Source organism: Sebastes fasciatus, chromosome 3, assembly GCF_043250625.1.
Source record: "Sebastes fasciatus isolate fSebFas1 chromosome 3, fSebFas1.pri, whole genome shotgun sequence".
NCBI lineage: Eukaryota > Metazoa > Chordata > Actinopteri > Perciformes > Sebastidae > Sebastes > Sebastes fasciatus.
The window spans coordinates 27,150,045-27,166,369 of record NC_133797.1 but is presented as its reverse complement, the minus strand read 5'-3'; the positions used below and the strand labels follow the sequence as shown (position 1 = coordinate 27,166,369).

Genomic DNA, 16,325 nt, shown 5'->3' with positions numbered 1-16,325 from the left:
ACATTTTCCAGTATAAGTTAAAAGTCACAGATAATATTTTCCTAGATAAATATCTTGCCACAGTTAACAGGTACGTGCATAGACATTATGTCTGTGGGTATGTGTACATTTCAAGGACAGATAGTCTCCCTAGTTCCCAGATTTTCGAGGGTTTCCAAACGCGTCGTGACGCTCCTCTGACGTCGCGGACGGACGGATGTGATGCAGCTCTTGTTCCTCGATCAGCTAATAATCCGCTTTGATGATGCGAATTGTCTCTAAATCTGATCACAACATGGTGATGCTTGTTTGAAAGCGTCATTATTAATATATATTTGTATTCATCCTGCAGCAGACAGATGGATCCGTCCAGGAGGAGCGAGAGCGACTGGCAGGGGCTGCTCAACGAGGTGAATATAAACACAGTCCTCCTCTTATATATATAATATATAGACTCACTGACCTCCACTGGTGTTTGTGCACCACCAAACCATCACATCAGCTGGTGTCGTTGGTGTCTTTAAATGCTGCGTGTCGCCTCCTGTTTGCACCCACAGACTGTTAAAGATTAAACAGAGTAAAGAGGATTACATCTCCGCTGCTTTGGTTTCTCTCAGCCTCTATAAGGAAGTAGTTGTTTTTCCTTTTACCTGCAGAGCCCAATAATGAGATGTACAGTAAAACTATATGCACCAAACTTATTGATTTTTCACTGGTTATTACAGATAAACTGTCACAATCAATACATTTAGATGACAGCTAGGGCTGTGTATTATTGGTACGATACGTATCACGATACAAGAGTTCAATATATATTATATAATAATATATATATATTAATATATATATATATATATGTATATATTATAATATATATATTATTATTTATATATATATTATTATATATATATTATTATATATATATATATTATTAAATATATAATATATTGCGATACTGTAAATAAGGCGATATATTGCGATTTTTAAAATCTAATTTCAGTGTATTTTTTATGCAATCAGAACAGTGGGATCTGCATTTATCACATTACCTGTATCATCCAACATCATACTTTCAGAGGGCACATACACTGAGAGGGCGCATCTCTTTGCAAATTACATATAGTATTGACTAAACTGGAAACTATTAACTAAAAATTGATACATAGTTTTTGAGAATCGATACAGTATCACAAAACATAATATTGCGCTATTTTTCTTACACCCCTAATGACAGCTCATGATGAGTTTATGAGCACCCTTCATTCTTTAATTAACAGTTAAAATGATATGAAGTGTCTGCCTACATAGCCTGTATTATTCAATATTCACGTGTAGAGCTGCAACGATAATTGATTAATTGATTAGTTGTCAACTATTAAATGAATCGCCAACTATTTGGATAATTGATTAATCGGTTTGAGTGTTTTAAGGAAAGATTCTCTGATTCCAGCTTCTTAAATGTGAATATTTTCTGGTTTCTTTTCTCCTCTATGACAGTAAACTCAATATCTTTGAATTGTGGGCAAAACAAGACATTTGAGGACGTCGTCTTGGGCTTTGGGAAACACTGACCGATATTTTTCACCATTTTCTGATATTTTATAGACCAAACAACTAATCGATTAATCGAGAAAATAATTGACAGTTTAATCAACAATGAAAATAATCGTTAGTTGCAGCCCTAGTGCTGGGAAATTGTCACTATTTTCCAACATTTAATAGGCAATTAATCAAAAATATAACCAACAAATTAATCCACAATAAAAATAATCATAATTTGCAGCCCTAAAAAGAGGATTTTCCAACCTTAACAGATGTCATGATACAAGTCAACATCAGAAGAAGGTCTTGTGAATAATATGATATAACTTGTTTTCCATATTGGCCGCACTCCTTCATTAATAAACAGTTAAAATAATATAAAGTCTGCCTACCTAATCTGTATTAATCAATATTCACGTAACAATTCTTCTCTCTCTTGTAAAACATTTGTTCTTGCATTCAGTTCCTCATCTGTAAGCAGAAGTTGGAGAGTAAGAAAGAAGCTCTTTTGATTCTGTCGAAGGAGCTGGACACCTGCCAGCAGGAGCGAGATCAGTACAAGCTGATGGCCAACCAGCTCCGGGAGCGACACCAAGGGCTCAAGAAGAAGTACAGGGAACTCATTGTAAGCCCAACTAGTAGCCTGCAGTCGGAAAGATGCATCATCATGAGCATTATAATAGGCAGAGAAATATCATTCTCCACTATTACATTTTGAATATGTTGCATTTAATGACAATTCCCTTTGTTTTTATAACCAATAGGATGGAGATCCCTCTCTGCCTCCTGAGAAAAGGAATCAAGTAAGCAATTTTTATGTTATTTGCATAATGTGGTAAATAATACATTAGAAAGGGCTCCTTACAATCAGGGATGCACCGATATCGGACCAATACTGACTCATCTGTGACAATGGGGCTGATCTATTCACTTCAGTTCAGTGTTTATATACTATATACATTATATACTGGAATTTAATTCCTGTTTTGACCAATTTGTTGCTGCATTAAAAAGGTTTATACTTGAATTGTAATTGTAATTTTGAAGATTTTTTTACCAAGTTGCTGGTGTACAATTTATTACTTTGATAATAAATAATAATTTAGTAAATTTATATCTATGTATTTATTTGTTAGGAAAGCAATGTTTAATTCAAGCCAGATGTTGCCTTATACATAAAAGAATGATTCCAGTCACTTCCACACAGTGAGGCATACAGCTTATTAATTAAACACTGGTATCAGATCGGTACTCAGTACGCCCAGGTATCGCTACTACTATCGGTGTCAGGACTGAAAAAGTTGGATCGGTGCATCCCTGTATACATGCATTTTGCAGCTTTACACATAGGCTCCAAATAGCTAGAAGTGGACTTTAATACCTAGAATTCAGTGTCAATCAACACTAATTGCCACCAGTGTTCATAACAATCCTATTATTTTATTTGGGCAAGGAGGACAAATTTAGCAGAGCGATTGGGATGCTCTTCACCACTGCTGCCCCTTTTATCATTTTAGGTTAAAAGACAGGGGAATATTTACATAAAGTTCTTGTTCTGTATAGCTTTAAATGTCAATCGTGGATACATGCATGTAACAGCTGAATTAAGTCTGTCGACGTCATGTTCATGTCTTCTTCAGGTGAATTTAGCCCAGCTACTGCGAGACTCCAGAGAAAAAAGCAGTCAACTTTCTGAGGAGGTGAAGGAGCTGAAACAACGACTGGTGGAAGCTCAAGGTGACAACAAGGTACCGCGACATACTGCGCACTATACCGAAAGTTGCAATAAAATCAAATTAGGACATAATGTATGTTTATGTCTTTTTGTGTGTCTTGAATATATCTCCAACATTTATCTGATTTAAGTTAGTAGCGTTATAGATTAGTTCCTCAGATGAAATAAAGCAGAGTCACATATTGTGAAACTGCAGAAAATCGAACTGGGTGTCTCTGTCCCAACAGCTTCTACGGATGACCATCACCAAACAGAGGCTGGGAGACGAAGAGGTCGGCGCTCGACACTTTCCTGCTCATGAACGAGAGGATCTGGTCAAACAGTTAGAAAGAGCTGGAGAGCAGGTGAGAACAAGAGGCTGACTGTCTGCTGCTGTCTGACTTTTGTTTTTAAATACAATAATTCAGGTGATTTGTTTAGTTAATGTCTTGTAGTTGACAGTATTGTGACTTTTAACAACATCCTGTCGATTGAATGTCAAACCAGGAAGACTTGGAAGTAGTTAAGCCATGCTTGTGACCACATATACGCACTTTTATTTTCTTCTGTTGCTTCCTGCACTAGCTGCAGTGTGCACCAACCACCACCAGGTGGCACATGTGAACAGTCTAGAGAGAAGTTAAACCCTGCATTTCTGCTCCATTGTGACTGCACAGTTCTCTGGTTTATCAGTGAAGTGTATGAACTACACTGCAGACTGGCGGGTCCAGTGCAGGTTGAATACGCATCAGCAGGTCGGGTCTGCGTTCAATACGTCCGATGTATGAAATGTCTCTATCCTCACTGAGCTGCATTTTACATACTGAGCGGGTCCTCTTCACGGAGCTGGCCGCCACGTTTCTACAGTAGCCCAGAATGGACAAACCAAACACTGGCTCTAGAGAGAGCCATTTGCGTTTTTGCGTCAGCCATTGTAGTTCTCCAACGCACTTGGCACACAGGAGTGAAGTTTTTAGTTGGTTGCAATCTGCAACCTGCCCCCAAATCCTACACACTGCACCTTTAAGTAAAAGTATGTAAGTATTATCAGGAAAATGTCCTGAAAGTATTAAACGTAAAAGTACTCAATGTAGAAATAAAGAGCTCTAAATATTTTATATATTTGTAAGAATGAAACAGGATTCAATTACTGTGATGGTTTTCTTCAAAGAGAAATATGGGTGGATGAAATATTCCACCGGTTGCATTAGTAGATGAAATCCCAGTGTCTGTACTGACACAGTGTGTTTTGGTGTCGCTGTAGAACGAGGTTCTGGAGAACAGCGTGAAGTCGCTCACAGACGAGCTTCAGGACGTCCGAGCGGAGCGCGACGTGTTTCAGCAGAAGGCTCATCGGCTCAACGTGGAGATGAACCACATCGTGGGCAACGATGAGATACGCATTCTAGACATAGATGCACTCTGCATGGAGAACAGGTTGGTTACTCTTTTTTAAAGAGACTTTATTGGTGCTACAGTATTAGAAATATTAGAATATCTGCAGCAATTACTTTACTAGTTCACTGAAATAATGTGCATATGTATATCAGATATATTTATGTATATTGAGCTGTAAAATAAGAGATAACAACATAATGATATTTGGATTTTGCTGTGTCATAACTGCGAAGTCTACTTTGTAAACAGATTGATGATGTTTAATGATTTAATAATGCACTTCTGATCAAAATAATCCGACAGGTATTTGCATGAACGCTTCTGTCAACTTCAAGAGGAAATCAACTTGCTCAAAACAAACTTGGTGAAGTACAAGGTGACTACATTTTTATATTTTAAATGTTTCTTAATTCTATGAAAACGGAGCCTCTTAAAGGTCCTGTGTGAAGGATTTAGGTGCATTTATCAGAAGAAATGGAATATAATATTCACAACTATGTGTTCATTAGTGTATATTCATCTGAAACTAAGAATCGTTGTGTCTTCGTTAGCTTAGAATGAGCTCTTCATATCTACAGAGGGAGTGGTTCCTCTTCATAGAGTCTGCCATGTTGCTCAGACATGTTTCTACAGTAGCCCAGAACGGACAAACCAAACGCTGGCTCTAGAGAGACTTCCACGTTTTTCGTTACCTGAAGGTCACCGTAGTTCTCTGACACGCTTGGAAAGGGAGGGGTGAGTGGAGGGGTTTTCAGTTGGTTGTAATCTGCAACCTCATCACTAGATGACACTACATCCTAAACAATGGACCTTTAACTTTTTGCAAATGTTAAAAAAGTGGATTTATTAAAATGTGTTTGTTTTTTTTCTCTCAGAAACACAAACCTCTCATGCTCAGTATTGCTTTTCTCTTTTATATTTATTTTTACAGTCACATTTAACCACTGTATGTTATTTGATGTCAAATGTCCTTTTTCATCTGTTTTATTTATTTTTTTATTTTTTTTGGGGGGGGGGGTCTGACTGTATCTAATAACTGTTGTACATAACATAACTGTGAAATAATAACTGAAAATAATGAAAAATATGTTGAAAATTTGATTTCAGAGTGCCCTGGACTGTAGGAAAACCTCTAAAGTCTGTGGGAAGCCCAACAGCAGTGCACTGACTGGGGTGCTCTCTGCTAAACAAGGTCAGAAAGATCATATCTTTAAAAAAACAATACCTCACTTCAGTATATACAATGTCACAAAATGGCATGTAAACATTTACCAGACAGCATATGTTGTCTCATGGGGGTTAACCTGTGACTAACAGTGTGTGTGTGTGTGTGTGTGTGTGTGTGTGTGTGTGTGTGTGTGTGTGTGTGTGTGTGTGTGTGTGTGTGTGTGTGTGTGTGTGTGTGTGTGCGCAGTGAAGGAATTGTTGCTGTCTGAAGAGAACGGCTGCAGTTTGCCGGTGACGCCTCAGTCCATCTCAGACCTCAAGTCGCTCGCCACAGCTCTGCTGGAAACCATCCACGAGAAGAACATGGTGATTCAGCACCAACGCCAAATCAACAAGTACTCAATCTCATGCTTCACATTCTAATTTTCACCTCAATAACTTGGAAGCCGGACAAAGCGTGCGAATGTAATTGTTTTTGTGGCTTTTAATCGTTAGGATTCTTGGCAATCGAGTCGCAGAGCTGGAGAATAAACTCAAAACATTAGAGATGTCTGGATTATGGAGCCTGCCAGGTGAACATAAATATGTTAATATACTGAGGCTATTATGTTTGAAGCTTGTATTCTACTTGCTGTTACAATAATTTACATTCCTTCTCCTGTCTTCTGTCCTTTTGCTTCTTGCTACCCGGAGGCCTGACTTATAATGTGTCTCTGGGAATTTATGGAAGTATGTTCTTCTCACTTCCTCTAACTACTTTTTAACCTTTAAAAACTTTCTTCCATTACTTCTCATATCTGCCCAGTTGACATTTAATCATTTCTACCCACTCCAACAGTTTTAAGTGTTGACATACAAAAAACTGAATTTCTGCTCTTTTATAAAGGCTTACTTTGAATAATGTTCTGTCGTAATAGGAGGAAAAGACGCCATCATCCTGAATACCCATCAGGCTGAGTCAACAGATTCTCCTGGACAGGAAGGTGAATATTCAATGTGACCTGGGCGCTTTCATAAGAAATAGTCCGTTTGTCTAGTCGAGTAAAATTTATACTTTTGGTTCATTTTCTATTTAGTCTGCTTCGGTTTCACAGTACACAAATTAAAGCGGACCAAATTAAGAAATGATGTTTGCTGAAGGCCGTGTATGAAGGAGCAGGGCCGAAGTGTTTTCACTTTGACTCGGCACTGACCGACTGTGCACATGAATCCCTTCTCCTCCAGTTTATCTCCAATGATTTTTTAAACGTCACTATTTTTGTGGACTTTATTTAGCATATTCTGTATGTTCTCTTCAGCCCAGATGTCAAGCAAACATCGGACTTCTGCAGAAGTCCAGGTCACTCCTCTCCCACTCATGTTAACCTGTTGTTTACCTGTGTCCACCTCAACAAATGCCCACACAGGCAGCCCGTAATCCCCTGCGTTTTCGTTCACTTCCTGCAACTGGGTCGGATTATGTTCTCATTGCAATCGAATTGCACTAGGGTTCCCTTAGTCTGAGACTACCTCTTGCAAGCGGTCTCGGACCGGTTGTTTTAGTCTGCACTAGTACTATTACTGCGTTCACAACTGCCGAAACAAACCGCCCCGGATTTAGATTAAAACTAACTAAATTTTGGCATGTGAAAGCACCCTTATATTTTGTTCTGTGTGTTGGTTATATTTCTTAAACCTTCTATTCTTACAGGTGATGAAGCGTCAGAAGAAATAGAGCTGTCCTCAGGAATTCCAATCCAAGAGAGTGGACCACCATCTGAGTCAGGTGGTGGAGAGGAGCTGTGTGAGGAGACGTGCCAGCCAAACCTGTCGCACCAGTCGGCTGAGGAAGAGCCAGTCAGCCCTCTGACAGAAACACCAGACAGTGAAGAGTGTGGTGACAGCGGTCAATCACAGGTCACAACTGATTTAAGGGATTTAACGAGTCACGGGTCAAAAGAAGAGGAGTGTGTGAGCGATTCCTCTCCCACACAACATCCGTCTGACCTTTCCCTATTACAGCAAACTTTAGAGAACATTGCTGGAAGAGAGGATGAGTCAGAGGAATGGACTGAAGGGCTGGAAACTGTTGAAACGCAGTGTATTCTCACAGAGGAAAACATCAGTAGCGCATTATTCACAGCTGCTGCTGCTGGTAATTCTGACGAAGAGCAGGAGGACGTCCAGTCAAACCAGGAGACAGAGCTTTCACATGGGACAGATGTTGTGTGTTAGTCAGGACGTGAAGTTTTCCACGAGCCGCCCTCATGCTGCAGAGCATCGGGACAAATCCTCAGAAACATAAGGATAAATGATGCATTTGTAAAACAATGCTACTTTACTCATTTTTATGAATAATGAAAAAAAGTGACACTATTGAGTTGTTATGATTGACAGATGGTGTGTTGATAATGGATGTCTATTAGTTACTGTAAATCCAAGCAATAGAGAGGCAAAGTCCCACCCCTCCCGGTGGACCAACATGGGACCTTATTCTGGAAAAAGTATGTACGGTAGACAACGATGAGAGATAAATACTTTTTTGATCCCGTTTGAATTACGCCATGAATCACAGATATGATGTTTGTCAGTTTAAATGATAATTTTGCAAGTCAAGAAAGTCAGTTTGTTATAGTATCATTTAGTTTTGTGTGAAACCGCTCCGTGAACTACATCTCCCGTCTCGTAATATATACGTCACCAACACTAGCTGGCTAGATAACTTAGCTATGTTCCACGCACAAATGAAACGTTATCTTACCTGATGTGTTTTCTCCAACGACTCTTGGTTTTTTTATCAGCCGGGACGCAGAAGAACGAGCGAGACCCGTAGGCGATATTACGATATCCTACTGTAGCGAAGGCATGACCCGCCCTACTCTGTCACTGATTTTCTTACCCTAAACCTAACCAATCAAACCAACGAAGGCAGTGGGTACTAGCCAATCAGAGGCAGTCCGTTGCTCGTGTGAGTACATCCCTGTACGAAACACACAGGAATCGTAGCTTCAGCGAGAAAGATGTCACTTACCAAAATATGATGGTCCACCAGAAGGGGCGGGACTTTACCTCTCTATATCAAAGCCAATTATTGAGACATGAGGGATTTTCTCGTTAATATAAACCTGTCAACGAAGTAAGAATGACTCATAACAAACCTAAAAAACATCTTAGCGTTAACTGTGAACTGTCAGTAACTGATTATCTAATTTGTGCTTTCACTTTGATCCATTTTGAGTGTCATGTATACATGTGCCCAAAGGAAACCTGAACATAACACTCATATGATATTGTTGAACAGTAATGTGCTGCTATAACAGCCTCCACTCTACTGGGATTTTGTTTCTCCACAAGATTTTGCCACAATTTTTGGCGGAGATCTGCTCCCATTCAGCCAGAAGAGCATTAGTGAGGCTCGCAGTCCAGGTAATCCTAAAGGTGTTGGATGGGTGGAGGTCATGAACAGGAAAGGGTTAATCCCAAACTGTTGCCTCAGAGCTGGAAGCTTTATATTGTGTATGTATCAGAGGTGGAGAAGCTGATTTTATGGTGATAAAAAGTAGCAAAATAAGTGCTGTAGAATACGTCTATCACGCTGCAGAGGTGTGATGATTTAGATTTTTCTGCTTTTGACACATATAATTTCAGTGTTTGATCATTTACGTAACTGAGACTGACTTTGAACTCAACAGTAAAGGAGAATATCATTTGTATAACATTTCTGTTGTTAACTCTGGAGTAAGACACTGATTCAGATTTCACATCCTACCTCTGCCCACGCTTCCCCCTCAACGTTAAAGAAACCCACCGTATCTTATTGATCACTACGTCAACAAATAGACATCCAGCTGTTGTGAACAATGTTTAAGCTATGTAGCAACTTTATTTGGGTGTTTTTTTCAAACATAATTCAAACATTTCCAAACAGTTTCATTTCTTATTACTGTCTTAAATAATTATTTTTAATCATGAAAACACAAGATTATCAAAGCTATTTAAAATGCTGCATGACAATATACTATTTATTGATTAAAGATAATTGCATTTTCTTTTTTAACCCGTGCTTTTATTTAATTCCTTTACAGGCGTCTTCAAAGCAAATATTTGATGATTAACATGAATTTGTCAGTTGACATTGAACAAACATCTTAGAATGTGATGATGTTAGGGAAGTATTGAACACGGATTGGACTAAAACGTCTAGTTCTGCGTCCATATTAACATGTCAAATTTGTACTTCTTAAGGCAACAGAAAATACCCTGTTAACACCTCGTAAGATGTTTGTATGTAACACATACATTTTTAACGTTTTAAGGTGTTTAAAATTGGGTGCTACCACATCATACGTTTCTGAGGGGAAACCCTATACAATCATTGCAAGAGAGAAAACAATTCCCTGATATCAATTGACTTAGGCTTTTGATCTAATGTAGTGTGTTCACCAAAGTGACTAGATGGTAATATTAGAGCACAAATGGCAACCTGTTGAATTTTGAGTAGGTAGGTAAGAGAGGAAAGAAATTGGTGTTCTACAAGCCAATTTTTTAATGTAGGTAGTGTGAACGTTTCTGGAGGCCATTCTTAACTCTCCTCAGCCGCCAGAGTTCAAAATTACCAGCAGAAATCCACCCACCCCGCACAAATGGACCCTCCCAAATACTAAATCGCAGTTGCATCTAAGACACACGATAGCCACGTAGCCCAAACGTGCCGTCTAGCAAGAGCCCACGCACAACGTAGGCATACGTACAGCCCAATGCAGCTCCTACGTCAAGAAGAGGCTCGTATGTTGACGCCAACCAATAGCATGGAAGGTCCAAACGCCTTAAGAAGTTAAAAATGTGTTAAAAATGTTGACAGGATATTTTCTGTTGTCTTAAGAAGTACACACTTGACACATGAATGCAGACGCAGAACTAGACGTTTTGACCCAATCCATGTTTGATATGGAAATGACGTTGAATCATCGCCATACCGGCAGTGATCTGGGATAACGAACGTCACTGAAAGACTTCACAACGTCATTTTTTTTTGCTGGTACAGTTCATAGTACTTATTCCAGAGGTCGGGGGAGGAAATCCCAATAATGCAGCAGCCAAGCCTCCGGCCGGAGTTTCCATGCAGCAGGCTCCCAGCGTCTCCACCTTGCCCCAAGTCATCTGTCTTTTCATGGACCACCACCGCTCTTCCAATCACAGACAGCTCTCTGAACAGCTTTGCCTCAGATTCGAACATCGAAAAGATTTTTCCTTGCTGGGGTGAAAAGTTACCAAAGTCTCCAGGGTGTTCGGGGTGATTTACACCATGTGGATTGTAGTGGCTGCCAGTGGAGTCACACCCCCGGCTCAGGTCTCCGAACTGATGAATGTGCACCGCTCTGGGCGCTGGATCACCCCCTTTGGGGAAGCCATTGAACCGAAGAAGGACTTGGAGCTTTCCCTCAGGATAATCTTGCTTAAACAGCACCTGACCGGTCACTTTGGGCAGACCGCCGGGTAGTGTGGCGCTGGGTCTCATTTTGCAGGCGGCATACAGAGTGCCATTGTACTGCGAGACCTCTGGTGGAGCCAGAGTGTCTTTGTCAGCTGAGACACGTTGGCAGCCAGCCAGCAGAACCAACAGTGCCGCTCCCAATATACTCAATGGCCTGAAAGAAATTAAAATGATTAGGAGTGCTGCATATTTATAAGCTCATCGTACATTTTACATGCCATCAAGTACATGTAGGCTCTATTTAGATCCTTTATTTAAGTAAAAGTAGTAACAACACATTATAAAAATACTTCATTCCAGGTAAAAGTCCTGCATTACCTAATATAGAAGTCAGAAAAAGTGCTTAAAGCAGCAGCAGGTAGGACTGGAGCAAATACGATTAAAACAAGTTTTTCATTTTTATAAAACGGTTACTATATCCTGACAAACAGGTAATCTGGAAAAAAATCTCTGTGTCTCTGTTTCCTCCGGTGCTCCTGATGGCATCGGCAAGATTTCACAGACCGGAAGAAAACAACCAATCAGAGCCGAGCTGGAGTCTGCCGTCTCTGAACAGCTGTCAATCACTCGCAAACTCTGATCAAACGGTCAAACTAGGCAGCGCTGATCAAATATGAATCAATATTCTGTTACTGTATTGCCTATTTCTTTCCTCAAATGTTTTTAGAAACATCTTGTAGTGCACTGTTTAGCTGTAAAATTAGAAAGTTTGTGACCCGGCAGCCATGTTGAGATCAGTTGAGGAAATACCAAGCACCGCCTGAGAACAGAGCCATGAGGAGGTGCAGAAGTCTAGTTCTCTCAGAACACTTGAATTACAATATGCTGAAAGGTTATTATGGAATTTTTGCCCAAAAATATTCTGCCTACTGCAGGTTTAAGTCAGTTTTGCAACAATAACATCAATATTTGATCTATTATTTAACTTCATCCGATGCAGATGATCCAACAAAAAAATTAGGATTGTGACCACATCAAGTTTCTGATTGAGGAGAAGGACTCGGAGGAAGAGGCATTCTACGAGGACCTGGACGGCTTCGAGGAGAACAGCACACAGGAGACTCGGATCAGCCCGTACACGTTCTGCAAGTCCTTCCCGTTTCACCTCATGTTTGACAAAGACCTGAGGCTCACACAGTGTGGGTGCAGCTGTTACTGTAATGCCTATTTCTCGCCTCAAATGTTTTTAGAAACATCCTGTAGTGTACTGTTTACCTGTATAATGAGAAAGTTTGTGATCCAGCTGCCATGAGGAGGTGCAGAAGTCTAGTTTTCTCTCAGAACACTTGAATTACAATATGCTGAAAGGTTATTATGAAATTCTTGCCCAATGATGCCAAAAATATACTGCCAGCTGCTGCTTTTAAGACTTTAACTCCATTCTAGTAAAAAATAAACTCCATTAGGGGAGAGTGGGGTAAGATGAGCCAGTGGGTAAGTTGACCCACCCCCTCTATCTTGGCAACTGTGATTATGTTTTGTCATGTGACCATTATTTTAGGAAGTACCCATCATTTCTATCTTGCTGTGATGAAGTGAAGCACATGGGAGAAGTAGTAAGTACTTTTTTACACCAAAAACAGTTTTTTCCCATCAAAGTAAATTTTCTGCATGTCAGGAATAATGGATGTTAGATCAAAGCAAATGTATCCAGGTCTAAAAAAATATATTATACACGTTGGTGATTTACTAAGATATAACACCATGTTAATCCCTTCGCTAAAGATTAGCCTGAATTGCTAAACTAGGCCATTTTTTCCAAAATGGTAGCTATGGGGCAAAGTGAGCCAAAGGCTATGGGGTAAGTTGAGCCAATGGCTCACTAATATGCTACTGTTATTCCGAGCCACTGGCTCAATTTACCCCACCATAAATTAACCAAATTAATTCTCTGATGTATAAAATGGTATTACTGTTGAGTGTTACACAACTTGGTTTGATTTTTTATATGTTAACCTTTATAGAAGAGGGAGATAAAGGAAGTAAAAACAGTTGGTTATAGTGGAACAGCAGAGGCAAAGAGGGTCTTCACAGAGGTGGTAGAGAAGGAGCTTGCAGACCATATCAAGAAGCTGGCAGACCATATCAAGAAGCTGGCTGAACAGTTCCACGGCCTTACTCCAAAGAAATGCTGTGAACTGGCATTGGAATTGGCAGAAAGAAACAACATTCCTGTCCCCAACAACTGGAAAGAGAAGGGTTTAGCAGGTAGGCCTAGGTCAAACCAAAGACCAAGACGAAAATCACAGCGTACAGCAGTTCTGAGGAGAGTGTGATGCCATCCCATTTGATGACACTTCTGAGCATGAGAGTTCTAATGATGAGAGAAGTGAATCAGACATCTCAGATCTGTTAGTTGGTGACTTTGTCATAGTAAACTTTGTATCCAAAGGCAGAAGCTACCATTACATTGGCTTGGTTGAGAGCCTGGAGGGCAACGAAGTGAGTGCAAGATTTCTCAGAAGAATCCGGGGGAACACTTGACGTGAGAAGCCCACCTTTGTATTCAAGGAAAAGGATGAGGCATCTTTTCTGCTGAGTGATGTGCTGAAGGAGCTACCTCAACCTCAAAAGGCTGGAGGAACTGCAAGGAGGGAGCAACAGTTCATATTTCCCTGCAAACTTGACGACTGGAATATAGTCGAATATTGAATGATATTTTGATTGTTAAATGGTCTTGAAACTCACTGGTGGTTTGTTCTCACAAGTTCATAACTGTGAAACTGTTTGTTAACACACTTATGCTGAGGTTTAAACTTAAAAACTCAGATGTTCAGTTTACCCCACGATGGCTCAACATACCCACTGACTCGGATCAACTTACCCCTTACCTGGGGCAAGTTGAGCCACAGGAGCACTTTTTTTGGGAAGGTAATTTTTTTCAGACAGCTTTGTTATAGATGCATGCTGATCATTTCATTTGATAGGAGAGATCCTGAATTTAAGGTTCATGTTTTCATTTTACTTCTGTCTCATTTTTCCTAACCTCGAGGACAGCATAAGTAAAAATTGGCTCATCTTACCCCACTCTCCCCTATAGGAAAAGCTAAACTATATTATAGGAAAAACTAAACTTCATGTTGCATAGAGATGGAATTGAATCCTACTATGGTTGCATGTCTATATTCATTCATATACATGCACACAGTATAATATTGACTTTAGGCAACATTAACTGTGAAAAAGAAGAATAAATGAGCTAACTGAAGCGTACACTGTTCCTACCACTAAACAAACATCATATGGCAGTATTTGACTCTGCAGATGAAGTGTTAATTAAACACAGACTTCAGAAAGAACAGGTTCTTAGGAAATTCTTGCGCAATGATGCCAAAAAATATGAGCTAATGTAATTTGAGCTACTTTACTGGTTTAATCTATTATGATTCTGACACTTTATACCACCATATGTTTTGTATATAAAATTTTAACATAAAAAAACATAATGGAGTAAAAAGTACAATATTTCTCCTTACAATGCAGCAAAAATAGGAATTATTCAAGTACAGAACTACCTGCCTAACACTTACCTTTCATGTTTCAAAGAGATAGAATTGAATCCTACTATGGTTGCATCATGTCTAAATTCATTCATATACATGCACACAGTGTAATATTGACTGTAGAGTATAGGCAACATTAACTGTGAAAAAGAAGAATAAATGAACTAACTGAAGTTCCTACCACTAGACAAACATTATATGACAGTATTTGAGTCTGCAGATGAAGTGTTAATTCAACACAGAGACTTCAGAAAGGATACCAGAGTTACATCAGCAAAGTCCACTTACCCGTGTAGACGCATGGTCAGCTTAAACAAACCGCAGCAACAGGCTCTTATAACACAGTTAGTCTTCACTGTTGATCAGTTCAGTGTTGATCTGACGAGTACAGATGTAAACTGTGTTATCAAAGTCTTGTTTAAACGTGTCAGTGAGCGTTGTGTGTTGGGGGTGGAGCTGAGTTTGTTTTTGTTTTTTTCATGATTTAAGCAGATTAAAGACACATGCAGGCTGGCGTTTACTTTTAATAGTTCCCTCCAGCTGTGCATGTTTTCTTCAGGTTTATTGAAGCTTATAAGGTCTGGGTATCATCGGATAATCCGTTTTTCCTTTGGAATTCAGAAAGGAAAAAACGTTTTTTTATTTTTTCGTTTCTGAATCAAAAAATGAAAAACGAACCCAAACCGGGCCGTTTGTTTGTTTTTGCGAATTCCTTTTCTCATTATTCGTTTTGAATTGAAGAACGGAAGTCACGTGGGTTTTTCGTTTTTTCGTTTTAAACCACAAACGAAAAATGGAATCACGTGGTGCTCTGTTTGTTTTTTGTTTCCAAACGAAAAACGAAAAAAACTAATTAAAAAAACGATCCGATTTAGTTTCTTCAAGTTTCTTTCTGTCATTTTCTCTTCTGAATCGAAGAGCGGAGAACGGCAGTCACGTGACCAGGAAGTGAAGGCAAACATGTCAAAATAAAAGCCAAGAAGATAGTTTGGTCATTCTATAAAAGTGTAACATTATTTAAGCACATGATCGAGGTAACAGTAGAAGATAAATAGGCTAAATAAATACATACTGTACCTAAAAAAGCCTAATTAATTATATATCCTAGACACCTACACTGTACCAAAATCATGGAAATTCACAATAATTAGGCCTGTGCTAAAAAAGCCAGGCGCAAGTAAGCCAAATGATCTGTGGCCTATCGCAATAACCTCCATATTGTGTAAAACCATGGAACGAGTTCTTGCCAGCCACCTGACCAGCACAGTGGCTACTAAGCTAGATCTGCTCCAGTTCGCTTAAATAAGAGCAACAGAGGCCCAGAAGACGCTGTGCTGACTGCTTAACACCGTCACAAAACACCTTATGCATCCTAAAGGTTATGCCAGAGCTTTATTTGTGGATTTTAGCTCAGCTTTTAACTCAATGAAGACACATATTCTCCTGAAAAGGCTCCTTGATCTCAACATCAACACAGGGTTAGTTCTGTGGATCAGAGGGTCTGTGTCAGGGAGAACATGTCAGACGTGCTGCCCACAAGGCTGTGTTC

At 39.6% G+C, this 16,325-nt stretch overlaps 2 protein-coding genes across 3 annotated transcripts; one reads left to right on the top strand and one right to left on the bottom strand.

Moving 5' to 3' along the window:
• Positions 1–164: 164 nt before the first annotated feature.
• Positions 165–10,975, top strand: LOC141764629 (coiled-coil domain-containing protein 149-like). Of its 2 annotated transcripts, XM_074629964.1 has the most exons (14): positions 165–389; positions 1,985–2,146; positions 2,286–2,324; positions 3,162–3,269; positions 3,484–3,600; positions 4,500–4,672; positions 4,937–5,009; positions 5,741–5,825; positions 6,048–6,195; positions 6,296–6,372; positions 6,494–6,529; positions 6,718–6,783; positions 7,491–10,226; positions 10,499–10,975. In XM_074629964.1, exons 1-13 carry the CDS (start codon positions 339–341, stop codon positions 8,012–8,014), a joined length of 1,659 nt encoding a protein of 552 aa, XP_074486065.1. In that variant the 5' UTR covers positions 165–338; the 3' UTR covers positions 8,015–10,226; positions 10,499–10,975. The 2 variants fall into 2 exon arrangements, with proteins under 2 accessions (XP_074486065.1, XP_074486066.1); XM_074629965.1 differs by lacking the exon at positions 6,494–6,529.
• On the bottom strand, positions 10,239–15,222 carry LOC141764631 (extracellular superoxide dismutase [Cu-Zn]-like). The gene is made up of 2 exons (XM_074629967.1): positions 15,065–15,222; positions 10,239–11,427 (listed from the first exon to the last, which is right to left on the bottom strand). Exons 1-2 carry the CDS (start codon positions 15,076–15,078, stop codon positions 10,794–10,796), a joined length of 648 nt encoding a protein of 215 aa, XP_074486068.1. The 5' UTR covers positions 15,079–15,222; the 3' UTR covers positions 10,239–10,793.
• Positions 15,223–16,325: the final 1,103 nt, after the last annotated feature.